This window comes from Falco biarmicus, chromosome 6 (genome assembly GCF_023638135.1).
Source record: "Falco biarmicus isolate bFalBia1 chromosome 6, bFalBia1.pri, whole genome shotgun sequence".
In the NCBI taxonomy this organism is placed as follows: domain Eukaryota; kingdom Metazoa; phylum Chordata; class Aves; order Falconiformes; family Falconidae; genus Falco; species Falco biarmicus.
Genome location: NC_079293.1, coordinates 72729118 through 72756501, shown reverse-complemented (window position 1 = coordinate 72756501; position 27384 = coordinate 72729118). Strand labels below are relative to the sequence as shown.

Here is a 27384-nt window from a genome sequence, read left to right as displayed (position 1 = left end):
CCCAGCCCCCCCGGCCGCTATTTATAGTCGTTACCCCCCCTTCCCCTCCTTCGGCGGCTCCGCGGGTCCGGGGGTGACGGCGGCGGGGGAAGGGGAGCGGCCCGGCGGCTCCGTGGCCGGCGAGGCGGGGATGCTGCGGGCGATGCCCCGGTGAGCATCGCGGGGCGCAGGGGAGCGCGGTGTCGCTGCGGGGCCGGAGCCGGGGAAGGCACCGCCATGCCCAGGAACAGGGCTTTTTCCGAGCCCGAGTGCTCGGCCGAGTACTCGGCAGACTACTCGGTGAGCCTGCCGTCGGACCCCGAGCGCGGCGTGGGTCGCACCCACGAGGTGACGGTGCGCAGCTCGGGACCCTGCCTCTGCCTGCCCCGCTTCATGCGCCTCACCTTCGCTCCCGAGTCCCTGGAGAACCTCTACCAGACTTACTTCCGCCGCCAACGCCACGAGACCCTCCTGGTGCTGGTGGTCTTTGCCGCCCTCTTCGACTGCTACGTCCTCGTCATGTGCGCCGTGGTCTACACCGCCGACAAGCTGGCCCCGCTGCTGGCGGCAGCGGCCGGGCTGGTTGCCCATGTGCTGCTCTTCATCCTTTGCAAGTACAGGCTGCTTCCCGAGCGGGTGGCCCGCAGGTTCCTGCCCTACATCCTCTGGGTCCTCATCTTGGCCCAGATCTTCTGCTACCTGGGTCTCAACTTCTCCCGCTCGCCCGAGGCCAGCGACACGGTGGGCTGGCAGGCTTTCTTCGTCTTCTCCTTCTTCATCACTTTGCCGCTGCGCTTGGCGCCCATCGTGCTCATCACCGCCATCTCCTGCGGCATCCACACGCTGGTGCTCGGTGTCACCATCGCCCAGCAGCGGCAGGATGCCCTGGACGAGGGGACGCTGCTGAGACAGGTACGGGGCCGGCGGGGGGATGTGGGGTCCCTGGGGGTGGTGACGTGTGAAGGGAAAATCATCCCCATGTGGTGTTTCCATGAGTTACCGTGTGGTCCATCCCTGTCCTTATGTTCTGACGCTAAAGCTGGGGTTGATCCAGACCCTGTGAGCTGATTGTAGTGTTTGCTGGGAGCAGGGGGCTCCCCAAAACATACTTGGGGATCAGTCTCCATGGGAGTGGGGTGCTGGAGTGTGCAGGAGCACCCGCCCAAGCTGGGTGCCACAGACCTGGCCCTGCAGGCCTGGATCCATCCCCAGGGGCCACCCGGGGTATGTGGACACGTGGGCTGCGGTTGGGCTGCTGGGGAAACTGAGGCAGGGTGGACCGTGTGCTCCTCCATCCACCCTGCCTGGTGGCCTTGCTTGTACCACTTTCCCTTTGAATTTCAAAAATGGCTAAAAATGGCCCCAAATGGCTATTTTTAGCTGAAATGTGGCAGGAGCCCAGCTTCTGGGCTTGCAAACAGCCACTGGAGCTTTCCCAGGAGGAAGTTGGGCGGCAGCTTGGTCCCGGCTTGGTCCCTGGGCAATGCCCATCACCCAGCCTCGTGCCTGGGGATGCTTTGGGGTGATTTTCTGCCCCAGCAAACCTGGAAAAAATGGTGTCCCCTAGCCCAAACGTGGCGCTAAGGCTGGGCCATTGGTTCACGCACACAGCAAAGGAGGGGACGTGAGGGTCAGACAGGGAGAGAGCGGTCCCCAGCCCATTGGATCCTTAATATTTCCTGGGAAACACCCAAGTGGAGCAGCTAGACACTGGTTTTATTCCCTAAATTAGTGGGTTTCATGTCTTGGCTGAATCCCTTTCCTCCCACTGTTTTCTCTACTGGCTGGCCACGGACCCAATGACCTGGGGAGCCTTTCCATAGCCAGGGTGGGGGGCAGGGCGGGGGGACAGCCAGAGCTGAGAACTTGTGTGCTGGTGGCTGTTGACGGCAGCAGGGAAAATCCCGCTGGAAACATCCACTCTGCCCCATAATGATGTGGGCTCTGTGGGAGGATGCTACAGGAATTTGGGATGCTCTGGGTCAGGTCCTGGGAGAGCTCCAGCTGCTCCCAGCCTAAATAGGAAGGGAAAAGGAGGGTATTTACTCACTTTTTGAGAGGTTTTGGAAGTAATGAGCCTGTGGTCACACTGGGAATTTGCAAAATGGAGCCTGTTCTCCAAAAAGCCTGAAGATCCTGTTTTCACCCTGTCTCTGGAGTGCGTGGTCTGGGGCTCGTCCCCTGGCTTGGGACATCTCCTGGTATCACACAGGGTTTTGCAAAGAAAAACACTTTTTGGGCACAGTTTATGGAGCCTGCCAGGCTGGGCGCTGGGGTGGCGGCATGGGTGCCCTCCCAGTGGTGCCCGGCCAGAGGCACTGTACCCACAGGAGAAACCCCAGTGCAGCAGCGGCTTTCCCAGGTTTTGCTCCTTTTCTGGGATACGAGCATGGCACGTGGCAGATCCAAAGGCAAGGAAACCTCTCACTGCCACCAGCCCCGGGATGCGGGAGGCAAGGGGACATGCAGGCATCCCCTTGGCCAGCAGCAGGCATGCGCCGCCTCTGTGTTAATCATTGCCGTGGCACGGAGAGTCCAGGGCTGGTAAAACCTTGGCAACGCGGCATGCCTCAGCCTCTGCCTGCTGCAAAAGGAGGAACATTATGTCCAGAAATAAACATCATATGCTTTATTATTATAGCCGGTGGTGCAGCTCCTGGAGGGAATGGCTATTAATAGGATGAACTGGAGGATGTCGCTTGAGCGGGGCTGGCACAGCTCGGGGGGGTTCATGAGAGATGCCGGCAGTTTCTGCCCGGCTGCCGACCACCGAGGAGAAGCCCAAAGGCTGAATTGTGGCAGGGAGCTGGAATTTGGCACCGTTTGAGGCTGTACCTGCCATGGTTGCGCATAAACCAGCTGTGAAGCATCCCCAGGCTCAGGCCATGACCCAGCCCTGGACTGGATGGTCCTGGTACATCCTACCGGCACCTTTCCTGCGGGATGCAGATGGGGCTGGATGGGGAAGGAGGGATAAGGCTTGTTCCGCTGGTGGTGCACGCTCCTGCACATATCTTGCTCCATCTGCCCCCAGATTACCAAGTGCAAATAATAACCAGTGACTGTGCCAGCAGTGGGGCCTCCTCCATGTCAGGGCTTTCCCGGCAGTAGCTGGGGTCCTGGGAGGTGTTTTGCAGCTCAGGGCACAGGGACACATGCTGAGGGAGGTTTTTGGGGCTGAGCATCCATTGCATGGCTGCAGGATGCAGCTGGACAATGCTCAGTGTGGGACGTGGCTGTGCCGTCTGGTGCCAGGTGAGCTGGTCCCCAGGATTTCCAGTGGTCCCTGTGTGCCGAGCTGTCCCAAGCCATTGAACCCCAGTAGAATGGCCCGTTGTCATGACAACTTGAGAGGCTGGGTAAAAATAGCAAGTGGCTGCTTGTTTTGGGGGTTTCTTCTCAGTGTCCACCTCCAGGCGGCTCCTTGCTCACCGTCTGCTGTGCCGTGGGTCCAGGGGCTCCCCAGGGCTCCCCAGCTGTGATGGTGGGACCTGGGGCAGGATCCAGCCCTGGGGCAACAGCTGAGGGTCCCAGGCGCTCTCCCCTGTTCCTTATGCTCTTTCCCCCTGAAAAAACAAGTTTCCTTGCTGCAAATCATTTTGTCAGCCCTGGCCCAGTGCTGTGCCAGCACCCAGACCCCCAGTGCCAGAGCCCTTACGTATTGCTGCACGTGGCCGGTTTCCCCACTGTCTCAGTTTCCCCCTGTGTGGAAGGGGTTGGCAGCTCCTCCCTATCTCCATAGGATGAGACCAGGCTGCTCAGGGCTTGATGCTGCCAAGTGACAAAACCTTTGAGGACAGGCACCCCCCGGGACTGGGGTCTTATTAGGGCTTTCCTCTGACCGAGCTGGGATATGGGCTATGGGGACCAGGGGCGGGACAGTCAGTACAGGGGAGCTGGGAATCAGAAGGATGCTGAGCATGGGGGCATATCCCTCCTGGAGATGAGCTGGGGAACAGCTCCGTGCTCTTCCCGCTGCCTCCTCTGCACCGGCTGTGATGGAGCCCATGGCCTGCAGGGTAGAAGGACGTCTCCATGTCCCCATTGCCCTTTCGGCATAGCTGGAGCCTGTTATCACATCCTCCCTGTCGCTCTTCCCCTTTCTAGACTAAACAAACCAAATTCTTCCAACTTTTCCTCATCAGTCATATTTTCCACCAAGGGCTCTTTGCTTCCATCTGCAAATCTGCTCTGTCCCCTCCCGGGCTGCAGGGACACAGGGTCCAGCCCACGGAGCTGGGGTCTAGCCTGTGGGATGGGACAGGCTTCTGCCCGTGGGGACAGGGTCCAGCCCAGGGATGGGATGGATCCAGCCTTTGGGATGAGGCAGCGAGCCTCTGTGCCATGTGCCTTTGAAACCTTAAAGAGGACGGGTGGGTTGTCACAGCCAGCAGCACCCTGGGGCATCCATCTCCCGTGCTTATGTCTTTGGCTGTTGAGAGGGTCGTAGAGGGGCAGGAGCATATGTAAATGTACAATTTTAGAGTTTGGCCATGTTTTTGTTAGCTTTTCCTGCACAAAGGGGTGCAATTCCTGTGGCAGAAGTGGGGGGAGCGGCTGGTACGTGAGCCACCAAGAGCTGCTGAAGCCAGCAGCTCTTTCCTCCAGGGCTGCTCCCAGCCCCTGCTGAGCTGCTGCCTTTTTCCAAAACATCTCTGCAAGCTTTAACGAAGCAGAGTCAGCCCGTGGGAGCCACGGGGTCTCCGGGGATGCTCAGGGTGTGATCCCCAGCCAGACCCCTCCTGCAGAGCCACGGTGACAGTCCCCATGAGTCCCCCCAGCAGTTAACGGTGGCTGTGGCTTGGTGGTTTATCTCCAGGGTGTATTTTATGTCCTCCTCCAGCACTTGAGTACTTTTTTCCACTCTCACTGATCAGGCTCTGCTGCCCAAACAGGGATTTGTGGTGGCACCAGTGCTGTCCCCGAGGCACGCATGGGCTTCCCCGTGGCTTCGCTCACCCCCGTCTCCTGTTCTCTGTCCCCAAAGATCCTGTCCAATGTTGCCATCTACCTTTGTGCCATCACGGTGGGCACCATGTCCTACTACATGGCTGACCGCAAGCACCGCAAAGCCTTCCTTGAAGCACGCCAGTCCCTTGAGGTCAAGCTCAACCTGGAGGAGCAGAGCCAGCAGCAGGTAGGAGCCATGGCTGGGCAAGGGGGCAGCATGGGGACAGTGCAGGGGGTGGCAATGGGGACAGAAGGACCCCAGGTGGGAAATATGTTTGTAGTTTTGCACCATGTGCCCAGTTTGGGGACTCCCCATGTGACTGTCCTCTTCCAGGACCTCCCAGCTCCTGCCAAGGCCACCAGCAGCTGTCCCCATCCCTGAGCATAGCCGTGCAGCAGATCCCCTTCCCCAGGCACAGCCACACAGCAGGTCCCTGTCCCCAGGCACAGCCATGTGGCAGGTCCCCTTTCCCTAGACATGGCCATGCAGCATGTCCCTGTCACCAGACATGGCCGTGTGGCAGGTCCCTGTCCACAGACATGGCCATGCAGCATGTCCCTGTCCCCAGGCACGGCCATGTGGCAGGTCCCCTTTCCCTAGACATGGCCATGCAGCATGTCCCTGTCACCAGACATGGCCGTGTGGCAGGTCCCTGTCCACAGACATGGCCATGCAGCATGTCCCTGTCTCCAGGCACGGCCATGTGGCAGGTCCCGTTCCCTAGACACGGCCACGTGGCATGTCCCTGTCCCCAGGCATGGCCACGCAGCAGGTCCCTGTCCCCAGGCATGGCTACACAGCAGGTCCCTATCAGGCCCTGGCCATTCCCTGGACCAGTCCTGCCACAGACCATGGCAGGGAAGGGAGAGCTGGCAGCAAGCAAGCACAGCCAGCCGCTCTCTGCTCTCCCCACGAGCGATGCCCGCTGTGGCAGACCCCCACGTGCTGGTACCATGCCGTGGTGGCCTGGCAAGAGGAGTGGTCAGGGGGAAGCGGCATCGTGGTGCCAGCCGGCTGTGTCCAAGCCCTGGTGTCTCCAGCCGCCATCCGGTGACCAGCTGGGCTAATTTTAGTGCCTTATCTGGGCCTCCCTCCTCATCTTCCATCTCTTATCTGGTTGATCTGCTGCCAGCAATTTGCTCCCAATGGCAACAAGAGACATGTGGCAGGGCCAGGCCAGCACCACCAGTGTCGTCTTTGCTGCAAACCCTAGGTGGATGCTCTGATGTCTAATACGGGGTTAGGTCCACGGAGGGGTTTGGGTGATGAGGGCAAATCCTGGGGCTGGGGGATGCCCCAAGTGAGGACACCCTCGAGGTCCCAGCTTGTGGGTTCAGAGGGGTGGAGGAAAGGACATGAGGATTATTATCACATGAGCTCTTTCCTTAGGGAATTGAGCTAAAAATAGCCCATGATCTTACAGGAAAGGCTGCTAGCGTGAGGCCAAGTGATGCGGGGCAGGGGGGCCATGGGGCAGGGGGGCCATGGGGCAGGGAGTGATGCTGGCGGCCGGATCCATCCCCTCTCCCCTGCAGGCCATTAGTGGGGGCTGAACCAGCAGCCCCACGGGCAGAGGGATAACGGGAGCTGAGGAGAGCCGGGAGCTCCTGCACGCCTTCCCACCGGCAGCCTCCAGGGATAGCGATGGGACAGGGACACAGTGCCGTTCCTCCAGCAACAGCCCCACTGCAGCTGCGCACAGAACCCCCGCTCCGTCCCAGGGGAAAACCCGCTTCATTAACTGAGTTACTTACCTTTAGTGCAAATCCTCACACAGCAGGGCCAATCTATCCCTTCTCTGGCACCAGGGCTGCAGGGCCATGGGGACAGCAATGGGTGTGATGTCCCCAAGTGGGCTTGATCCTGCTGGGGGACCTTGGTTGAGTTCCACACGTAGATGTGGGATACCCACCATGCTTTTAAATGGATAAATCCTCCCTGGTGTGCTTTAACCCAGGTCCATGCACCCAGCACCAACCCACCCCCGGGGGCAGGACACCCTGGAGCAGTTCACAGGGACCTTGGGGGACTTCGGTGCAGACATTCCCAGCACCGTGTCCCAGTTTTTTTTGGGCCGATAAAAGCTTGGCCAACCCAATGCATTTTGATTCTCAAGCTCCCAGCGAGGGCTGGGCCCTGTATCGTGTCTGCAGAAGGGATCTGGCCTGCACATGCAAATTTTGCAGCTCATCAGCCGCTGTCAAATAAGTGTGTGGGACTGTCCCTCCTCACGGCTCCAGGGACAGGGAAGCTTTAGGGCACTGCAGCCACCCTGCCACACTCCCATCCTCCCCTGGCTGGGATTTATTCCTGCTTGCAGAAATCTTGATGAGAACCTGTAAAATAGGGAGGAAAATGGTAAAAGCAGTGGTTGGCATCCCTGGCAGAGCATTGCCGAGGGGGATATGCCACTCATGGGTGCATCTCCTCTACCTGTGGGTGCAAGTTTGGAGTCGGGGTGATGGCTCCCAGCTCCCTGGGGTGCCCTGGGACACCCCACTCCAAGCTCATTCTCCTTGCCTGGAGGAAAGCTCCTGTTCCACCGTGGCTTGATCCACTCTCTCCCTCTCCACATGTGGCTGAGAGGTTGGGCTAAGGATCTGGCTGGGCCCTGGGATCCTCCGGGGATGGCTGGGTCCAGCAGGAGGGCCCAAGAACTTGGAAATGTCACTTTGCTGCTCTGTGTCCTCATGGAGAGGGGAGTGTTTAGACCATAGGGCACGCACCATGCATTTGCACCATGTATTTAGACTGTGCATTTGCACCATGTATTTCTACCATGTGTTTCTACTGTGCCTTTGCACCATGCGTTTAGACAGTGCATTTGCACCATCCGTTTGCATTGTGCATTTAGACCATGCATTTGCAGCATGTATTCACCCCGTGCATTTGCACCATGCATTTAGACAGTGCATTTGCACCATCCGTTTGCATCGTGCATTTGCAGCATGGATTCACCTCATGCATTTGCAGCATGCATTTAGATTGTATCTTGCGCCATGGATTTGCAGTATGGGTTTGCACCATGGGTTGCTGCACTTGGCATAGGTTGGACATTGTGTCGTGACAAACTCTCTTCCCTGCCCCATCCCCCAGGAGCGGCTGATGCTCTCCATCCTGCCCAAGCACGTGGCCGATGAGATGCTGAAGGACATGAAGAAGGACCCGAGCCAGAAGGAGATGCAGCAGTTCAACACCATGTACATGTACCGCCATGAGAACGTCAGGTAGGACTGTCCCTTCACTGTGTGACCCCCGTGCCATCCTCATGGGAAAAACACTTCAGGGTTTTTGGTTTTTGGTTTTTGTGTGTTGTTTTGGTTTTTTTTCCAAAAATATCTATTTTGCAGTCCTGGCTGAAAAAGGGAGAGGTTGGGGTGGTTTACAGTTAAAGTAAAGGGTGAGAGGGGATGGCTACCAGCCAGACTGTGGCCTGGGGCCCCTTTTTGCTCCAGCCATGGTTTGCAGAGCATCGTCTTCAGCCATGTCACAAAACAGCCTTTTCTTTGGTGCAGGTGCCCCAGCGAAAGGGGAGAGTGGGGAAGGGGGTTCAGGGTGGGGGGCGCCGGGGCTGAGCCGCTCACTGTTGCTCCCTGCAGCATCCTCTTCGCAGACATTGTGGGCTTCACCCAGCTGTCCTCGTCCTGCAGCGCCCAGGAGCTGGTGAAGCTCCTCAATGAGCTCTTCGCCCGCTTCGACAAGCTGGCAGCCGTGAGTCCTCCTCGGGCTGGCATGTAATGAGTGGGGCAGGTCTCAGCCACCCCCCACCCTGGCCCCAGCCCAAAGCTGCATCCCAGGATGGGGATGAGGAGGTTAAAGTATTACTCCTCTGGGATGCTGGAGGCGCCCTGCCCTGTGTTGCAAAAATAGGGCTGGTGCAGCCAGGCTCCTGGCCGAGCCCTCGGGGGAGGCTGGGTGGGAATGGAAAATCCGATTATTTGTGTCTCTGCTGGGCGCGGGAGACCTCTGCGTGGGTCAAGGTCAGCCTGGGAGAGAGGGATGGAGGTGGCAAGGGGGCTGGAGGGGGGGGGCATCCCAGCTGATGGGGGTGGGGCTGACAGCGTGCCCCCCTGTCCCCAGAAATACCACCAGCTGCGCATCAAGATCCTTGGTGACTGCTACTACTGCATCTGCGGGCTGCCCGAGTACCGGGAGGACCACGCCGTCTGCTCCATCATGATGGGGCTGGCCATGGTGGAGGCCATTTCGTAAGGGCTTTGTCCTCGGGAGTGGGGCCGTTCACTCCCAGGGAGGGGTGCCAGGGTGGGCAAGGGGGTCCTGGTGGGCTGGGGTGCAGCCTGGGGGCTTTCAGGTGTCCAGCCTCTGCGAAATGCGTTAAAAGGCAGAGGAGTGCCGTTTAATGATGGGGGAACGGGCTGTGGGGTGGAGTGGGGGTGGGTTGGGAGGGGGTCACCCCCATATCATCCTTGTCTTCTCCCCCCACCCCAGCTACGTGCGGGAGAAGACCAAGACGGCGGTGGACATGCGGGTGGGGGTGCACAGTGGGACAGTGCTGGGGGGGGTGCTGGGCCAGAAGCGCTGGCAGTATGACGTGTGGTCCACCGACGTTACCGTGGCCAACAAGATGGAGGCAGGCGGCATCCCTGGGTGAGCATCTCCAGGGGGGAAGGTGGGGGATGGGCGTGGCGTGCCCTGCACTCAGGGGTGACACTGGTGCCCGGTGCCGGCAGGCGGGTGCACATCTCGCAGAGCACTATGGATTGCCTGAAGGGTGAGTTCGAGGTGGAGCCGGGTGAAGGTGGCTCACGCTGCGAGTACCTGAAGGAGAAGGGCATCATCACCTACCTCGTCGTGGTCCCCAAGCAGCCCCTGCGCAACGGCATCAATGGGGTGGTGAGTGGTGGCACCGGTGCCGTGGCAAGCTGGAGTGGGGGGACACCGCACCGCCACCCACCACCTTCGCCTTGCAGAAGCTGTCGCTGACCTCATCCCACGGTGGCTCCCCGCCGCTGGTCAACACCAAGGAGCGCAACGGCAGCCTCAGCCTGGCCTGCGCCAGCCCCGAGGAGCCTGAGGAGCCCGACACCAGGGTGAGGGGCACCCTGGAGAGCGGGGAGGAGGATGGAGAGGTACAGCCCATGGGAAGCATTCCCTTTCCAGCAGCTCACCTGCCTTTGGCTGCTGATAGCCACGCTGGAGTGGCTGAACATCCCACCGGTGCCAGCATGGTCGTGCTGATGCCTGGGCTGTGCCGGGGCAGGCCGTGAACCCCTCCTTCCCCAACCCTCGGCGGCGGCTGCGATTGCGGGACCTGGCCGAGCGCGTGATCGATGCCTCGCAGAACGAGCAGGAGCTCAACAAGCTGCTCAATGAAGCCTTGCTGGAGCGCGAGTCCGTGCAGGCGTGAGTCACCCCAACTGGCAGCACGTCCTGGCGTGGCTGGGTGAGTCCTCGGGGCCACCAGGCACTGATGGGCAATGCTGCCAGCAGGCTGAAGGGGAAGAGCACCTTCCGACTCTCCATGCGCTTCATTGACCCCGAGATGGAGACGCGCTACTCGGTGGAGAAGGAGAAGCAGAGCGGAGCCGCCTTCAGCTGCTCCTGCGTTGTCCTCTTCTTCACTGCTTTGGTAGAGGTCTTCATTGACCCCTGGTATGTCAGGGAGGTGGTGGGGATGGGTGGCCCAGCCGCGTAGGGCTTCAAACCCATTCCCTTTTGGCTCTTTTGGCAGGTTGGTGGCCAACTACGTGACTTTCATAGTCGGGGAGATCCTCCTGCTCATCCTCACCCTCTGCTCGTTGGCTGCCATCTTCCCCCGGGTGAGACAGGATGGGCTCACCACTCATGGTGATGGGACACCATGATGCCCCATCACCGTGTCCTACCTGGGTGAACCCCACCCACCTTGCTCTCCCTGCAGGTTTTCCCTAAAAAGCTCGTGGCCTTCTCCACCTGGATTGACAGGACCCGCTGGGCACGCAACACCTGGGCCATGGCCGCCATCATCATCGTCACCATGGCTGACATAGTGGACATGGTGAGCCACCAGCCTGGGTGCCAGTGGGGCTGAGCCTGCTCCAACCCCCATCCAAGCAGCCCATAACTCTGCACAGCTGATCGTTAAAGCAATTAGCAGAGCTGCACTGTAGTGGGGGAAATTTAGGCTGGCTGGCCTTCTCCTGCTCTGCAAAGCACCCTGCCCCTTTGGGTGGCCATGCAGCCCCTGGAAAGGTGCACCCTGTCCCCACATCCCCCTCCTCACCCTGCCCTCGTGCCCCCAGCTCAGCTGCTGGCAGGACCATGGCGGGACAGGCAACGGGACGGTGGGGCCACTGCGGCCAGGCGGCTGTGGGGAGCAACCCAAGTACTACAGCTACATTGCCCTGCTGGCCTTGGTGGCCACCATCATGCTGGTGCAGGTCAGCCACATGGTCAAGCTGACCCTCATGGTGCTGATCACTGGGGCCACCGGCGCTGTCAACATCTACGCCTGGGAGCACATCTTTGACCAGTATGACCGCCACCGTGGTCAGCAAAGCACGTAAGGGGTGGCAGAGGGGTGGGCACCTTCTGGGGGCCACAGCCGTGCCCACCATCCACCCATGCCTTGCTGCCTGTGCCGGCAGGTCCTTGCTGGTCCCCTCCAAATACTCCATGACAGCGATGATCTTCATCGTGATGCTCAGCTTCTACTACTTCTCTCGTCATGTGAGTGACTCCCCCCACCCCCACACTGGGAAGCTCCCCTACCCTCTGCGTCTTCACCCCGCCCCCTGCCCTTATTTTTTGCAAGCTCCAAGGCAGAAGGATTTGTCCCCAGCTGTGAACAGCATCTCTGGCTCTTCTCCAAAGCAGCCTACCCAAGGGCTCTCCAGGCTCACATCAGTGGAGAGACCACCTCCATCTCGCCCCCATGGTCAGGGGTGGGCAGCAATGTGGTGGCCTACAGTCCATACCAGCCCTGTGAGGGTCCCGTTTGCACCTCAGAGCAGGTCTCATGTCCCCAGTTAGGGCTTCACCTTGTCCCAGAGCCTTCTTCCAGGCTGTCCCCAGCCCCCCAGCAGCCAGGATGCTCCCAGTGCTGGAGGGGACCCATTGGTGAGTGGGAATGGGGGGTGTAGCCTTATCCCCCCTGTCCCCCTACAGGTGGAGAAGCTGGCCAGGACCCTTTTCCTCTGGAAGATTGATGTCCATGACCAGAAGGAGCGGGTCTATGAGATGCGGCGCTGGAATGAGGCTCTTGTCACCAACATGCTGCCTGAGCACGTGGCCCGGCACTTCCTGGGCTCCAAGAAGCGGGACGAGGTGAGGGGCACCCGGGGTGGGTGTATTTGCCCCCCTTGTTGGGGGATGGGCGGCAGGCTCCAGCCCTGAAGGCTTTGCCATGGGCTGTGGCTGAGTATCTTTGGTTGGATGAAGGTGATGTCTTGGCTGTGCAAGGCGTGGTTGCGGAGCACCCTCATTTTTTCACGCATGCCGAGGGAAGATGGCTTCACGGGAGGGTTTGGGTTTGCTGGAGGTGTTGGTGTCATGCGTGGGCACATCCCTGGCTCACAGCCACCGTCCCACCCCCAGGAGCTGTACAGCCAGTCCTATGATGAGATTGGTGTCATGTTTGCCTCCCTCCCCAACTTTGCCGACTTCTACACGGAGGAGAGCATCAACAACGGGGGCATTGAGTGCCTGCGCTTCCTCAACGAGATAATCTCCGACTTCGACGCGGTGAGTCTGTACAGAGCTGGCCATGTGGGTGGTGTGGGGCTTGGCCAGACCTTCCCTTCCTGCCCCATCTCGGGGCAGACGGACCTGCCGTGGCCCCAGGGGTACCTGAGGGCCTTGTCTCCATGGCTCAGCTCCTGGACGAACCCCAGTTCCGCTGCATCACCAAAATCAAGACCATCGGCAGCACCTACATGGCGGCTTCTGGAGTGACCCCTGATGCCAACGCCAACGGCTACACCACCAAGGTGAGGGGTCCCTGCGGTGGGGGGACAGTGGGCAAAGGGGTGGGCAGGCCTGACCTGTGCTGCCTTTGCAGAAGGAGACCCTCTCGGATAAGGAGCGCTGGCAGCACTTGGCCGACCTGGCCGACTTTGCCTTAGCCATGAAGGTGACACTGATGAACATCAACTACCAGTCCTTCAACAACTTCATGCTCCGCATAGGCAAGTCTGGGAGCATGGGGCAGGGTCTGCCTCAGCGCCCCCTGCCCCCCCTTCCCTGCAAGCAGTGGGACGCTGGGCAGCAGCTCTAGTTAGGGAGCTGACGGCAGCAGGGCTGGTGGGGGGAACCTCATTGCCCTCCTGCAGACCAGGGTGTCCTGTCCATGTCACCAGCCATGGAGGTGACGTCTACTCCCTGTCTTGCACAGGCATGAACAAGGGGGCCGTGCTGGCAGGTGTCATTGGTGCCCGCAAGCCACACTACGACATCTGGGGCAACACGGTCAACGTGGCCAGCAGGATGGAGTCCACCGGCGTGATGGGGAACATACAGGTGGGGTGACAAGGGGGGGACAAATGAGCAACCCGGGGGGGAGCTGCAGCCCTCAAAATGCCCCACACTTTGGGTGGGAGGGAGAAAGCGCTGCCGGGAGCATCTGGAAGGGTTGGGGCTGGCTGTGGGGCTCCTCTGAGCTACGTATGGGCTAAGGTGATGCTCAGAGGGCAACCTGAGACCATGGGGTGGGACTGGTGGGTAGACCTGTTGTCTGAGCCACACATGAGGGTCCCTGCTCCCCATGTCATGTGCCAGGCAAGGACCCCCCAGCGTCCCACCACATTCGCTTGTCCCCGCAGGTGGTGGAGGAGACCCACCTCATCCTGAAGGAGTACGGCTTCCGCTTTGTTCGCCGGGGAGCCATCTACGTCAAAGGCAAAGGGGAGCTGCTCACCTTCTTCCTCAAGGGCCGGGAGAAGCAGGGCTCCTTTGTCAATGGCTCCTCCGTCACCCTGCCCCACCAGGTGGTGGACAGCTCCTGAGGGTCCCTGGCCACCCACCACCACAGCCACCGCCTCCCGGCGCCGAGCAGGGCGGCTCAGGGAGGACCTGGCACCCGCCACCGGGGACGTCCATCCCACCCAACCTTGAGAAACCAACCCCTTCGCACAACCGTTTCCAAGCCCCCGCCGGAGGTCTCGGGGGGGCTTTGCTCCATCGCGCCTGTGGCTGAGCAGGAGGGAGACACGGGGCCGCCCCGGGGGCTCCTCTGGCTGGTCATGCTTGCGTGCAAGCGCACGTGGGCTGGCAGCCCCTGGTGGGCACGGGGCTGGGGCCACGCAGTTGCCTTTCCTCGGGCATCCCGGGCGTCACCCGGCAGGCGGGGGGACGGCAGTGATGTTAAAGTAGCATCGTGGGCCCTGGCTGCCACGGCTGGGCATGAGGAGATCCAAACTCAGGGCCGGATGGGAAGACGCCGCGTCTCTTCCATGTGCTGGGAGCGGTAGCTACAAACCAGGAGCATCCGGGGTTTGCTGTTAGTTCGTACCAAGTCCATCCTCGTCACAAACCACCGTAGTTAGAAGACTGGGGAGATGGAGAGCACAGGGCCGCCTTGGACTCGGGGAAGAAGAAAAAGGAACCAATATTGTGTATTTCAGATATATAAATATATATAAGAGTACAGATTGACATTTATATTTTTAACTGTCCCCGTTCCCTCCCCGCAGTGGGGCTCACGCTCGCCTGGACGCTGTCCTGCACACACTGCGGTGGGCTGCTGCCACTTTTGCTGTCGCTTGATGGAAGAGAGGACCAGGGAACGGCAGAGGAGGGGACCGGAGCGTTAAACCCGATGCTGCCAGGGCTGGGGGCAGATGGGGAGCGCAGAGCGTAATTGCCGCTAGTTTCTTGAATAGAAGCAGTTGAATTTCAAAGACCGATTCTGCGCCTGCTTTGTTCTGGGGTTTTGGATATGGCGAGAAGGGCTCGATCGATTGCCTTGGCAAAGGGATGCTGGTTTTGGAGGGATCCTGAAACAGGAGGCTGGTGCTGGGGCTGAGCACCTCCCGCCGGCAGCATGTGCTGCTGGCCCTTGCTGGCTCTGGCAGCAGAGTACCTAACACTGGGAACGGTGACACGAACGAGACGGGAGTTTAATCCCCACCTCAGCAGGCTCAAGGAAACAAAATGCACATCCACAGCCCGCGCTGTGCTGTCCCTGTGCTCACAGGGCCTGGCTGCGGGTGCAAGCAGCACCCAAGGGGACCTGGAGCGATGCAGAGAGGGGAAGAAACCCTGACTCAGCCCTCCGAGTACCCCAGGATACAGGCCCCGGGGTGCAGTGGGTCTTATGGCCCAGACCCACCTCCCTCTATCCCACACCAACAGGGGACCGTGACCAAGAGCTGGGTTAAGCCTGGCTTTGCCACAGCTGCTTCAGTGACAAGCTGCGGCACCTCACCCTCGCAGCTGAAGTGTTCGGTTCCCACAGATCTCCCAAAACATGCGGCCCGGGCCCTCACCCCACTGCCAGGTCAGGGCTCTGCCTCCCCTCAGCAGGACAGTGCACAAGGTTAGGGCAGGGGCTGGCACCCCAGCCTGGCCTCTGCAAACTCACAGCTGCCCCCCGGCACGGGTGAGACACCAAGCAGCGCTCTTCCTGCTTTCCATTACTTTTCATAGAAATGACAACCACAGAACTAAAAGTGATGTGGGGTAACAAAAATGCTTTCTGATGATGCACAGCTGGCAGCAGGAGCAGATACTCAGAAGCCCAAACCCCTCCAAACACGAGCAAGCGAGCAAATGCTCACCCCGCGAGCTGTCAGCTCTCCTAAAGCAGCTCGAGCTGCAAGCTGTCAGCCTTGCGAGCCTTCCTCTACGGACGTCAGCAGCGGGACTCACTGCCTGGAGCTACGACACTCAAAACTAAACAAATTGTTCAGTTCAATCTGGACCAGGAGCTGTAATGATGACAGAAAGAATAAAAAAAAAAAAAAAAAAAAAAGACAAAGGGCTTTCCCTGTGCCTTATCACACGTGGGACTGGAATAAAAGTGAGACAGGAGAAAATACTGTCATTTAAACCACATTATATATATATCTGTCATTTAAATGCCATTCTATTCTACTAAACCACATTATAAAGCTAAAGGAAATCAAAAGATTTTTCTTTTTTTAACACCACAGTTTGAGTAATGTAGAACTTTTATTAATAAGCTGCTAAAGTACTGTTACAAAACAAGTTTTCAAAGATCTGATCCAGAGTTGAAGCACAACAACAGGACACCAGCAAATCTGCCCCACGCCTAAAGGGAAGGAAAGAGCACGTGTAAAGGCACCGCTGGTGTGAAATTTTCCGGGAAGTTCAGCGCTCCTGCTCGTGGGGTGGTTAACAGCTTGCACGAGGGCACGGGTTTAGCTGGCACTAACGTAAACCTCACCTCCGTCCCTCAACCCCTTGCAGCTTCTAACATGAAATCCTTGCCTGGCTCTAGTAAGCAGGGCACAGCTCACCCCACTTGCTCCCTGCTTTCGAGGTGTGTTGGATAAGCACATGGTGCTGACCCCCAGGGCATGGCCACTGAAAAAAAGACCTTGAAGTTTTCGTGTCGTTTCTGATTCCAACTGTGAGAGGCTTCCTGCAACCGTGGAGTTCTGCCGCACCAACCGCAGAGATCAGCGCTCAAACAAGCAAGCAGCACAGTGCCGAGGAAAGGTTACCTGTGACAACAGGCACCCGGAAGCTGCAGGGAAACGTTGCTCTCGAGGTTCAAGCTGGCCCAATCGCTCCTTGGGGTTTCCAGCAGCATCGCTGCGGTCCACAGAAAACGTTTGCATTTCGTGATCACTCCCCACAGGCAGGGGAGCTCAGGGAGCTGCGTTACTGAGGAAAGCCGGGGTGGCTCACGGTGAGTGCTCCATCCACCCTTTCTCACGCGCTGCCGAAGGAGCGGAAGGCTTTGTGCAGGGCCACACGGCGAAACAGGCCCGAGTGAGCTGCTGCCATCTCTGCTACAGATGCGGGAGCGTCCGCTGGCAGACAGAAGCAGATGGATCAGTGGGGAAAGGAACACCACGTTGCCAGCATAAAACTATTTGTTTCTCATTCCTCCCTTGTCCCTAGGGAGTCTTTCCCTCTCCCTCGCTATATAGTTTTTCTTCTCATAACCCCTTGCTCTCCTCCCTAACCCTTGGCGTCCTGCAGCTCCCTCATGGGATTTGATGGCTGCAGAAAGAACAAGTGCCTTAAGAAAACACACTGCTGACAGGCAAGGACAGTTATGTGGCAGCCTCACCCAGCCCCAGCTCCTCTCTTAGCACAGAATTTGTGAGCTAAGGCAGAACGTCACCTACAAAGGGATGGCTACTGCAAGGAAAGGAGAGGGGGAACTGTTGATCCAGTACACGATGACTCCTCCAGCCTCACCAACGATCTGGCAGGAGCAGGCCTGAGACTGTGCCTGATGGCAGAGAGCAGATTATCAATCCCAGCTGCTCCATTCAGAGCTCCATCTAGCTGCATGTTGGTCCACACGCTCCACAGCCCAGCCAGCCAAAAGCAGGACACGGCGTGGCTGGAAAACACAGGCAGACAGATGGGCAAATGATCCCTCAGCCCCGTTTGGGATCTGTAATAACCGGTCAGAAAATAGCGTGGATCTGTGATAAAGCCGTGCCACGGTGTTAGGGTTGCACAAGACACTCACTGTTGCAGTCAGTCTTTCCCGTACTAGGAGGAGGTGGCATTGCTGATACAGAGGAGGGGGAGTAGGTGGCATCAGGGAAAGATTTTGCAGGCAGAGATCTTTGTTATGAGTATTTTGCAGCATCCCTGATCCTTTCTAAGGGACAATAAATCTCGCTCCTGCCTCTGTTCTCCCTGCCATTGCACTGCAATACATGCCAGCACACCTAGGAGGGCAGCAGGGGCAATTAGGGCCTGCCTGGCCACACGAGACAGCCCAACACCAGGCCTCAATTAGTCATTTATCTTAATGCACTGAGAGAGAGAAATTCCTGATGCTGAAAAAATCCTGCCTTATTTGCCTACAACTAGACCCCACCCTAGGGAAAGATCACAAGGCTGGCTGCCAGGTTTTCAAGGATCAGAAATGAGTCCAAGGCCATAAGTCAACTGGAACAAACAGTCACTGTGATGGAGACTGACAGCTTCCCAGTTTCTGGCTGCACTTGCTCACCAGGCTCTCCCACGTGTGCACAGTGCACTAGCACAGGCTGAGCTCTAGCTGTGAAACTTGTGAAAACAGCATCCTGATCCTGCTGGGACCGTACCAGAGTCTGCACTCCCAGTAATTGCAAACCGCAAACAAGCGTCCCGTCCATCTGAAATGATCCAAGCTTGCACTCACACCTTACCTTTCTCAGCCCCATCCTCCCTCCCTCCCCACAGCCATCCCATCTTGCCAGTATTGCAAGAGATCTGTGCTCTTGTGCTAGGGATGAGTTACAACTGCTTCAAGACCCAACACCAGTTGCACACAACCCCTTCTGTAATCTGTTCTCCTTCAGCAATTTGACAGCTTACTGCCTTTTGTCCCCAAACTGAACCAGGGAAAAAAACCCATCCATGTGCAGAACCACAGTATGGTCTGCCCAGCCCACGTCCCCAGAGAGACTCCGCACCATCAACTTACATGCGCAGGAAACGACTGCTTCAGTGGGGAGGCTGCAACAGAGATCTCCATAAAGCAGCCTCACCTTAAACAGAAAGGTCTTGCTTTTCCTTGACACGTTGTAATTAAAGACCAGCAAGTCACACAAGGAGTTCCTCTGCAACTTTCCTTCTATCTGGTCCGAAAAGTGTTTCTGAAGGGACAAAGACAACTTCCGAAACACAAAGCTAGGAAGGGAGCCCATCAGCGCAGGGCTGGGAGCTCATCAAGTGCACCCTCTATACCAGCCGGGCATACCCAAATCATAGAATTGCCAGAGTTGGAAGGGATCTCTGGAGATCCCCTAGCCCACCCCCTGCTCAAGTAGGCTCTCCTACAGCAGCTGCACAGGATCACATCCAGGCGGGCTCTGGACGTCCCCAGAGAAGGAGACTGCACAGCCTCTCTGGGCAGCCTGTCCCCATGCTCCGGCACCCTCAAGGGAAAGAAGTTTTTCCTGCTCTCCCCACGGAGCTCCCTGTGCTGCAGTTTGTGCCCGCTGCCCCTTGTCCTGTCGCTGGGCACCGCTGACAAGAGCCTGGCCCTGGCCCCCTGACACTGGCCCTTAAGGTACCTGTGTGCATCGCTCAGGTCCCCTCTCAGCCTTCTCCTGCCCAGGCTGAACAGCCCCAGCTCCCGCAGCCTTTCCTCACCAGGGAGATGCTCCAGCCCCTCATCAGCTTGGTCACCTCCGCTGGCCCCTCCCCAGCAGCTCCCAGTCTCTCTGGAACTGGGGAGCCCAGCACTGGACACATACTGTACACTGAGCAACCTTGCACAGGAAGGACTTAAAACAAGTGCCATGCGCACCCTAAAGCCACACCCTCCGGTGGCTTTTTAGAGATGACAGCTATTTCAGCTTAGGGAGCTCTGGAATTTGACAGTAAACTTTAAATGAGCCACAATACAATATCCAAGTACCTGACAATCGATGGAACAGGCAACCAAGTTTATAGTCACATGATAGTTTGTGAAGTTCTGAAAACCAGAACCACGAGCACTCAACAAAAAGAAAACTGCAAAGATTCCCCCCAGCACTTCAGAGACTTGTAACACTTGGTACACCAAAGGAAAAAAGAAGGGTGAACAAAATTGCTGCGGCCACTGGTACCTGTAACTGGTCTGCCTGGTACCTCCTCTGAACGTAAGCATTCAGGTGGTCAGACAGGACAGACAAGAAGCGCCTGATGTCCGTCTGCAAGTACTTCTTGGCTATCTCCTCCAGGGGGATGAAGATGGGGACAGAGTGGCGGTAAATCTGCACTTCTGGCTCGGTGAGCAGGTCCAGGTAGTAAGAATCCAAGTAGGTGCCCTCGTAAGCCGTGCTGATGCAGAAACACACTCCCTTCTTGGTCAGCTTCCCGCTGATCCCTTGGGTCCAGAGAGAGAGGGTTTACTGAACGCTACTCTAACTCACCACTGCAGCTTGGCTGGGGCAACAGAGATGGTAAGAGGGGCTCTGTCCTCCTCCTAGGCTAGCTGAGGGAGCTCCCTAGGAGGCCGAATGACTTGCAAGAGTTTAGAAACATAAAAACAGGGCAACTTTTTATTAAGGGACCTCTAATGAATTCAGCAAGCTTAACGGTAGCTTAGATTCCCAATAACTGAGTTATGCTGCTGATTTCAAACACAGTCCTGGCTCCAACGTGACAGGGACAAATGGGGCACCCTGGGTGGAGGAAGGCAGTGCTTCACTGCCCCAAGCAGCATGGTGGGAGTGCTCATGGCAGGGCTCAGCCCGCTTGCATCAAGCCGGACTCACATCCTCACACTTTCCAGAACGCAATTTTTTTTTTTTTAAAAAAAAAGCTCAGAAGCAGAAGAAAAGAGGGTGCTGACCTCACAAGCTTGCTTGGAAGACTCAGACCACTGGATATTGAACTGCCTAATTCCCAAAGATTTCATTCCTAAGGTAGTTTTCAAAAATCCAGACAGTCTAAATAAAGTAAATAAGAGTTCCTGCAACATCCCAGAGGCCTCCTGCAAAAGGCAGGGAATTACAAAGTTACGGCTCTTCCAGCATTTCAATGGCTTCAAGCACAACAGCAGCAGTGTTAACACGGAAGTTACACTTCACATCAGGTTCATTTACCGGAATTTAGCACCCCAGAAATGCAGCCATTGGCAGAACACAAAATTTTGAGACATTACCTGTGAGGTAAAAGAGCCGCAGCATGGCCTTAAGGCTTTTTATCTTCCACTCCAAAACAGCCTGAGCACTGGGCTGTGCCGGAGGCAGCGTGACTCCTTCTTTCCCAAGTTGCTACAAAAGCCAGAAGAGAAGAGGTCAAAAATCGCTGACACAAGTGTGTCACCTGCAGGGAACACAGTCAGGATACAGAGAAATAATAACCTGGCTCTGAGAAAAGCGAGATGGCGTTTCAAGCAGAAAAGGGGAGAAAAACTTGACAAAATAGTTCAGAAATGGCCACACAACTTCCAGCCAAGCAGATCCAGCAGTTCTAGACTATATGGTACTGAAAAGAGGGGACACCAGGACTGTATGCCCTGGGGAAAATAAAAAAAATAACAGTTGGCTCTATATGAATAACCTCAGTAAATCCACCCTCTGAGAGCAGCAGCACACCAGAGCCCTCTGCCAAATCTCTGCAGTAAGCCTTTTTCTCACCCCCTTTTGCTGCAGATCCACCTTAGCCTGCAGCTCATCCCTCCGGAGTCTCAGCTCCTGAACTGTTGCTTTCAGCCTGGCCAGCTTCTCTTCTTGCTGCTCCATTTCCTCCTGCTTCACAGCTGCCTCATGAGACTGCACCTCCAGCATTTCCAGGTGAGCAAACACTCCTGCGAGGAAAAGCATGACATGCTGTGATGGGTGTGCGTGGCCAGGTTTTGGTAGGGAAAGTGGCTACAGAGCTGGCTTCTGTGAACAGCTGCTAGAAGCTTCCCCCATGTCCAGTGGAACCAATGCCGGCCAGCTCCAAGATGGACCCACTGCTGGCCAAGTCCACCAGCGATAGTGGCAGTGCCTCTGGGATAACATATTAAGAAGGAAAAAAAAAAAAAGAAAATACCTGCACCAAGAAGAGAGCAGTGAGACTATGTGAGAGGAACAGCTCTGCAGACACCCAGGTCAGTGCAGAGGGAGGGGAGGAGGCGCTCCAGGTGCCAGAGCACAGATTCCCCTCAGCTCATGGAGGCCCACAGTGGAGCAGATCTCCACCTGCAGCCCGGGAAGGACCCCAAGCCAAAGCAGGGGGATGCCTGAAGGAGGCTGTGACCCTGTGGGAAGCCCACACCGGAGCAGGTTTGCTGGCAGGACTTGTGGACCCATGGAGAAAAGAGCCCACACTGAAACAGGTTTGTTTTGCTGCCAGGACTTGGGACCCCGTGGGGGACCCATGCTGGAGCAGTGTATCAAGAACTGCAGCCTACTCACCTTGGAGAAGTTCACGGAGAACTGTCTCCTGTGGGAGGGACCCCACACTTGGAGCCGGGGAAGAGTGTGAAGAGGAAGTAGTGGCAGAGACAGTGTGTGATGAACTGACTGTAACCCCTATTCCCTGTCCCCTGCCTGCTCGGGGGGAAGAGGGAGAGAAATCAAGAATTAAGCCCTGGAAGAAGGAGGGGTGGGGGAAGGTGTTTTTTTCTGATTTGAATGGTAATAAACTAATTTTCCCTAAGTTCAACCTGTTTTTCCCATGACAGTAATTGCTGAGTGATCTCCCTGTCCTCATCTTGATCTACAAAAGCTTTTCGTTATATTTTCTCTCCCCTATCTGGTTGAGGAGGGGAGTGATAGAGTTGTTTTGGTGGGCACCTGGCATTCAGCCAGCGTCAAACCACCACACACGCTCAAAAATCCAAGCTGTGATTATTGGTGGTCTGCACTGCAGCAACAGAAACAAAGTAGGTCCAGTGCAGATACATAACAAAAACACTTGCAATAACTTTGCAAAGGGGCAGAAGACAGGCAAAGATCCAGGAAAGAGGCTTTTGGGAATTTTAAACGTGAGGCTGAGGGCCAGCAAGAACCTAAACACTGGGGTGTCCCATAGCAGCTAGCTAAGCTCCTGAAAAGCAGAATAAGCTAGCAAATACTCCAGTCCTGATGTCCCTGATCCCAGGAGATCTGCAATTCCCCATTCCACCTTTAACCCAGTCCACAGATCAGGGAAACAAAGCCCCCATACCCTATATCAGCTGAGAGCTACTCAAGATACAACTCAGCAACTGAAGCAACCAGGGGGTCGCCTCTGGCCCCAGGTACTTCAGGGCTCGCTCCGACAGGAAGGCCACACTTGGCACCTGGATGTCCCGCACCCTGCGCCCCAGGTAACTCACCGCTTGGTGCACAAGCTTTCCCCCCCTCCATCTTCCCTCGCCGCTCTCCTGTAAGCGAGGCAGCGGGTTCCTCGGCCAGGCTGCGTCCCTGGGCAAGCAGTGATGTGGAGGTAGCAAGAGCTTTTCCTCAGGGATCTTCCTCCTGCCGCCACAACGGGACTCAGAGAAGCACCAAGGGCAGGTCTGGCACCCGGGCCGGCCCCACGCGGGGACAATCCCACGGGCCGATGGCTGAAAAGACACGTTATAACTCGCCATTTTCCTACAAGCCACAGTTTCACGCCGGCCCCACAAGGAACCCCCCCGGGAGCGCAGGAACGGACAGGATTCAGCTCCCCCCGCCAGCAGGGCGCCCCGGGGAGCCGCCACAGCCAAGGGGACAGGGAGGAACCCCCGCACGGAGGGGTGGGTTAGGCCGCGGGCGCGGCCCCGGCCGAGGGGGACGGGGACAAGCGAGGCGCCAGGCAGCCGGGGCTCCGCACCAAGGGGGCTGAGGGGGCCGCGCCGGGGCGGCTGCAGGGGATCGGGCAGACCCCGCGGGCCCGGGTCCCCAACAGCTCCCGCACCCACCTCAGACAACCGCGGCTCAAACTGCGCGCCTGAGCGCCGCCGGAAGGACGTCACCTCCCTGACGCCATTTCCCTCCGTTTGCCGTACAACAAAATGGCGGCGACACTGCCTCCGCCCCGCTCCCGCCAGGCACCGCGCGGCCGCGCCTCCCGGCAGGCTGTGCGGCGCCGTACGGCGGCATGGCGGCGCCTGGAGCAGCGGCGGCGGCGGCGGCGGCGGCGCTGGTGCAATACGTGGTGCTGCGCGGGGACCTAGGCCGGCCGCCGCGGTCGTGGCCGCTGGGCGCGGTAGTAGCGCAGGGCTGCCACGCCGCCCTGGCCGCCGCGCATGCGCACCGGCAGCACCCCGACACCCGCGCCTACCTGGAGTTGGGCGGCGCCATGCGCACGGTGGTGCTGGAGGTGCGCGGGGCAGGCCGGGAGCCGCGGGGCAGGCCGGGAGCGTTCGCCTCGGCGGGGCGGGCGGCGGCCATGTTGGGGCGGGGTTGCGATGGGCGGTGGGGGCGGTGTTGGCTCTGTGGAGGCACCCCCGGCGCCGGCCGGGCCTGGCAGGGGGTGGGAGGCTGGCCGGGACCCGTCCTCCCCCGGGGCCGGCCGGTCCTCCCGCCCGCCTCACCGTCCCGCGGCCGCCGTTACTCCCGGTGAGCCCCCGTGACCGCAGCAGCGGCTTCGTGAGGGGAAGTTCAGGACGGTGATGGGGGCAGCCCCTTGTGTAGACGTGGGGCTGGGCAGGGCTGTTTGCCTTAGCACGCCGAGCCAGGCCAGCTTTCCAGAGGGGGGAAAAAAAAAAAAAGCGCACTTTTGAAGGTTTACACCTGTGCTGGCTCACAGCCCCTAGCTGCTACCCCAAGTGCCTGCAGAGGCTGGCGGTGCAGCCAGGGCCTGCAGGAACAAAATGCCTTTTGGGGTTGCCCATCCTTACACCTGTGCAGGCAGCTGGCTGCCTCCGTGTCCTGGCCACTGTCCCCAGGGTGAGCTGTCTTTCTTTGTCTCATCCCCACAGTTCTTGCAAGTATCCGGCACCGCTTCCCACCCCAGCTCTCACAGCAGACTGTCTTTCCCCAGGCTCCAGATGAGGCTGCCCTGACGGCGCTGGCAGAGACCCTGAAGCAGCACGACATAGACCACGAAGTGTGGACCGAGCAGCCTGAGAACGTGGCCACCTGCCTGGCGCTCCGGCCCTACCCAAAGGACCAAGTGCAGCAGCACCTGAAGAAATTCAAATTGCTAAAGTGACCAGGAATAGGCACCGGCAGCTCTCCTGGGCCAGAGCTGAGCTTGACGCTGGGAGGAGAGCTGCTGCGTCTCGGCAGTGCTGTGCTAGTGCCCAGCAGCAGGTAGTCGTCTTGTGTGATGATAGTAGTTATACGGTGTGAAATGGCTCTTCGGTGGGGAGGATTAAATGTTATTCTGTGCGGACTGTGCCAGTGTTATCTTAACTGATTTCTGCGTGCAGTCAGCGTGCTTGCTTGCACATCTTCCCCTACCAGCACAGGCAAACTTTTAGATTCTGCCACATTTGAAAATGTCTCTGCTGCTTTTTAGGGGTGAGTTTTCCCTTGAGCAGCCCTTTGAGCTTCCCATCCGTCTGTCTGTCCATCCCAATGGCTGCTGCCCCTGTGCCCGAGCTCCACAAGCGCGGCCTGGCTGCAGGCACGGCCGTCTGGCTGGCTCTGGTTCGCCCTGTGAATTCGGCGCTGGTTCTGCTGCCGGCATGGCTGCGCTCCGGCGCCTCTCCCACCTCTGCCTCTTGCGCCCTGGCTGCGGAGCCACGCCGGATCGCTTTTTCCTCCTGCACCTGCGAGGCCGGTTTGTCCGTGATCTTATTCGCACCGAGCTGCGCGATGAAACCCAGCGGGAGCCGCACGAACGGCAGATGGCAGCGTTGCCCGGTGAGCGGGGACTCGCTGCAGCCCTTGGCCTGCAGCCTTCTGCCTCCTTTACAGTAAAAATATTTGAAATGAGCCACTCGGTTAAAAAAAAAGTTTTTAAAAAAGCGCATTGCCAGCTAGGAGTGTGCGCGCCCCACGTCTCCCCATCCTGGTCATGCTGTTAATGGCGCTGTGGTCATGCTGTTAATGGTCTTGTCACCCCCAGCCCCCCGGGTAGTTTCCCAGTTTCCAGAGCACAGAGCAGTTCCTCATGGCCTTGAATCCAGGGCTGGAGGCAGGAGCCGTGTGCCTTCTTGCTGTGCTCCGCCGGAGACAACCCAAGTGGCGTTTCCACCCTGGCGTTACACGCACCGGCAGGCCCCCTCACGGTGCTGGGGAGCACTCGCCCACAAAACCGAGCACTGAGACCACACGAAGCCCCTGCTACGGAGTGGAACGGGATCTGGGGAGATCAGAAAACTGCCCCAGAGCCGTTTTCACACCTTGTCAGACACCTGGTTTAATAAAAAAAAACCGGTGTCACTGCGCGGAGCAGAGCTGCGGCATGGGGTCTGGTGCCCACCATCTGCGCCATGCTCCAGCGGTAAATGCGGTGACTCATAACCACGCACCACAGACCTATTTTCTCTTCAGTGCTCTGGGCTTTAAGACAATGTTTTTGCCACCAAGCGGGGCACACCGGCTCATTTCCAGCTCCCCAGCATGATGAACCGTGGTGACAGCAGGGTTCCGGGTGTGAGGATGGGGTGACCCCTGGCTGCCTACGCCTCCTGCCCCGGCAAACAGCCCCAGCACCGCTCTGGCATCCCCGTCGGCACAGAAACAACGAAACGTTAGCTGGCAACTCTGGTTCTTTTTTTTTTTTTTTTTTTTTTTTTTTAGTTTGTCTTTTTTTTTTTTTTGTCATCTTTAACTCTTGCAAATGTCAATCAACAAAGCTACACATTTTTCCACACACCAGCGCAATTTTTAGAGGGAAAAAATTCCCCTGTAGCCACCCCCCAGTAAAAGTCAGCAGTGAATATTAAAAGCGACCCCCAACTAAAAGAGAAGAAAACAAATTTATACAGAGCTCAGAGCTATTTACAGTGACAGGCTTGAGGGGAAAAAAAATAAGCTATCTCCCAACAGAGAATTCAATTATTATTATTATTTTATTATTATTATTTTAAATAGTTTAAGCTACCTCAGCTGTTAAACACAATCAAAGCAGAAAGAACTGACTGCTTAATTTTATTTAATATTTAATCAGAAAATTTTATCTACAATAATTGACAGACCCCTCCCCCCATCCTTCCCCCTAAAAATTATTGCAGTTTTTTCCCCAAACTGTTCTTGTTTTGTCTTTTTTTGTCTTTTTTTTTTTTTCCTCCTCCTGTTGTAATATACACATTGTAGCCCCCCTCCCCATTCTGCTCGGAGGCCTGAAACCAGCATAAAACATGGAAAAAATGGTGGGTCAAAATACTCTTTTTTTTTTTTTTTTTCTTTTTTTCTCTTTTTTTTCTTTAAAACCGACAAACTCACAATTGCTAGAAAAAGCTGATTGTACGCACAAGCGGGCTGGGGCGGAGGGGAGAGAAGGGTTGGTTGTTTTTTTTTTTTAAGCGTGAATAAAAAACCGGCTTTTCCCGCAGAAGTCCAGCGCCGATCCCCTTCTGTGCCCCGCGCCGAGACGTGATCAGTGACAGATCCAGCTGAAACTGAGATTGCTCTTTCTCCTCCTCCTCCTGCCGCCGCCGCAGTCCTCCAGCTGCCTTCTCCCCCTCCCTGCCTCCCCGAGAAACCTTCCTCCAGATTAAGAAGCCAGCAAAATGATTACAAAAATAAGAATCATCTGTAATTTTGGCTTGAGAAACCGACTGTCCCGCCTCGTCGCTTTGCTGACATCCAATGCCTTTTTTAAAAAAAAAAAAAAAAAGAAAAAAAAGGGGGGGGGAAGGAGGGAAAAAAAAGAAAAAAGGGGGGAAGGAGAAAAAAAGAAAAAAGGGGAAAAAAGGAGAAAGGAAACAAGAAGGGGGGAAAAAAGGGAAAAAAGGAACACCCCCCCCTCCCCCCCAGTAAAACACACCCCCCCCTTTTGCTCCAAACACTACGAGCTGAAGAATGGCTGCGGGT

The 27384-nt window shown here is 57.3% G+C and overlaps 3 protein-coding genes across 5 annotated transcripts; 2 read left to right on the top strand and 1 right to left on the bottom strand.

Moving 5' to 3' along the window:
• The first annotated feature begins 216 nt into the window (after positions 1 to 216).
• Positions 217 to 14766, top strand: ADCY3 (adenylate cyclase 3). The gene is made up of 20 exons (XM_056342279.1): positions 217 to 891; positions 4967 to 5116; positions 8027 to 8157; positions 8530 to 8641; positions 9011 to 9138; positions 9380 to 9538; positions 9622 to 9784; positions 9862 to 10020; positions 10152 to 10294; positions 10382 to 10543; positions 10623 to 10710; positions 10812 to 10928; positions 11173 to 11432; positions 11518 to 11599; positions 12038 to 12196; positions 12467 to 12613; positions 12745 to 12858; positions 12930 to 13056; positions 13263 to 13387; positions 13690 to 14766. Exons 1-20 carry the CDS (start codon positions 217 to 219, stop codon positions 13870 to 13872), a joined length of 3384 nt encoding a protein of 1127 aa, XP_056198254.1. The 3' UTR covers positions 13873 to 14766.
• On the top strand, positions 2263 to 27332 carry PTRHD1 (peptidyl-tRNA hydrolase domain containing 1). Of its 3 annotated transcripts, XM_056342282.1 has the most exons (4): positions 23507 to 23776; positions 24440 to 24711; positions 24920 to 25266; positions 26904 to 27332. In XM_056342282.1, exons 1-2 carry the CDS (start codon positions 23555 to 23557, stop codon positions 24608 to 24610), a joined length of 393 nt encoding a protein of 130 aa, XP_056198257.1. In that variant the 5' UTR covers positions 23507 to 23554; the 3' UTR covers positions 24611 to 24711; positions 24920 to 25266; positions 26904 to 27332. The 3 variants fall into 3 exon arrangements, with proteins under 3 accessions (XP_056198259.1, XP_056198257.1, XP_056198256.1); XM_056342284.1 differs by lacking the exons at positions 24920 to 25266; positions 26904 to 27332 and adding an exon at positions 2263 to 2266 and having other exon boundaries at positions 23571 to 23776; positions 24440 to 24794; XM_056342281.1 differs by lacking the exon at positions 24920 to 25266.
• Positions 16021 to 23466, bottom strand: CENPO (centromere protein O). The gene is made up of 7 exons (XM_056342280.1): positions 23376 to 23466; positions 22806 to 23036; positions 21136 to 21305; positions 20658 to 20769; positions 19618 to 19877; positions 18489 to 18660; positions 16021 to 16866 (listed from the first exon to the last, which is right to left on the bottom strand). Exons 2-7 carry the CDS (start codon positions 22834 to 22836, stop codon positions 16766 to 16768), a joined length of 846 nt encoding a protein of 281 aa, XP_056198255.1. The 5' UTR covers positions 22837 to 23036; positions 23376 to 23466; the 3' UTR covers positions 16021 to 16765.
• Positions 27333 to 27384: the final 52 nt, after the last annotated feature.

Coding starts and splice junctions, on each gene's coding strand:
- ADCY3 (XM_056342279.1), top strand. CDS start 217: ATGCCCAGGAACAGGGCTTTTTCCGAGCCCGAGTGCTCGGCCGAGTAC. Junction 8,158..8,529: donor TACCGCCATGAGAACGTCAG/GTAGGACTGTCC, acceptor TGCTCCCTGCAG/CATCCTCTTCGCAGACATTG. Junction 12,614..12,744: donor TAATCTCCGACTTCGACGCG/GTGAGTCTGTAC, acceptor TCCATGGCTCAG/CTCCTGGACGAACCCCAGTT.
- CENPO (XM_056342280.1), bottom strand. CDS start 22,836: ATGGAGGGGGGGAAAGCTTGTGCACCAAGCG. Junction 21,306..22,805: donor GAAAGCTTGTGCACCAAGCG/GTGAGTTACCTG, acceptor TTTTCCTCGCAG/GAGTGTTTGCTCACCTGGAA. Junction 19,878..20,657: donor GCGGCTCTTTTACCTCACAG/GTAATGTCTCAA, acceptor TCTGGACCCAAG/GGATCAGCGGGAAGCTGACC.
- PTRHD1 (XM_056342281.1), top strand. CDS start 23,555: ATGGCGGCGCCTGGAGCAGCGGCGGCGGCGGCGGCGGCGGCGCTGGTG. Junction 23,777..24,439: donor TGCGCACGGTGGTGCTGGAG/GTGCGCGGGGCA, acceptor GTCTTTCCCCAG/GCTCCAGATGAGGCTGCCCT.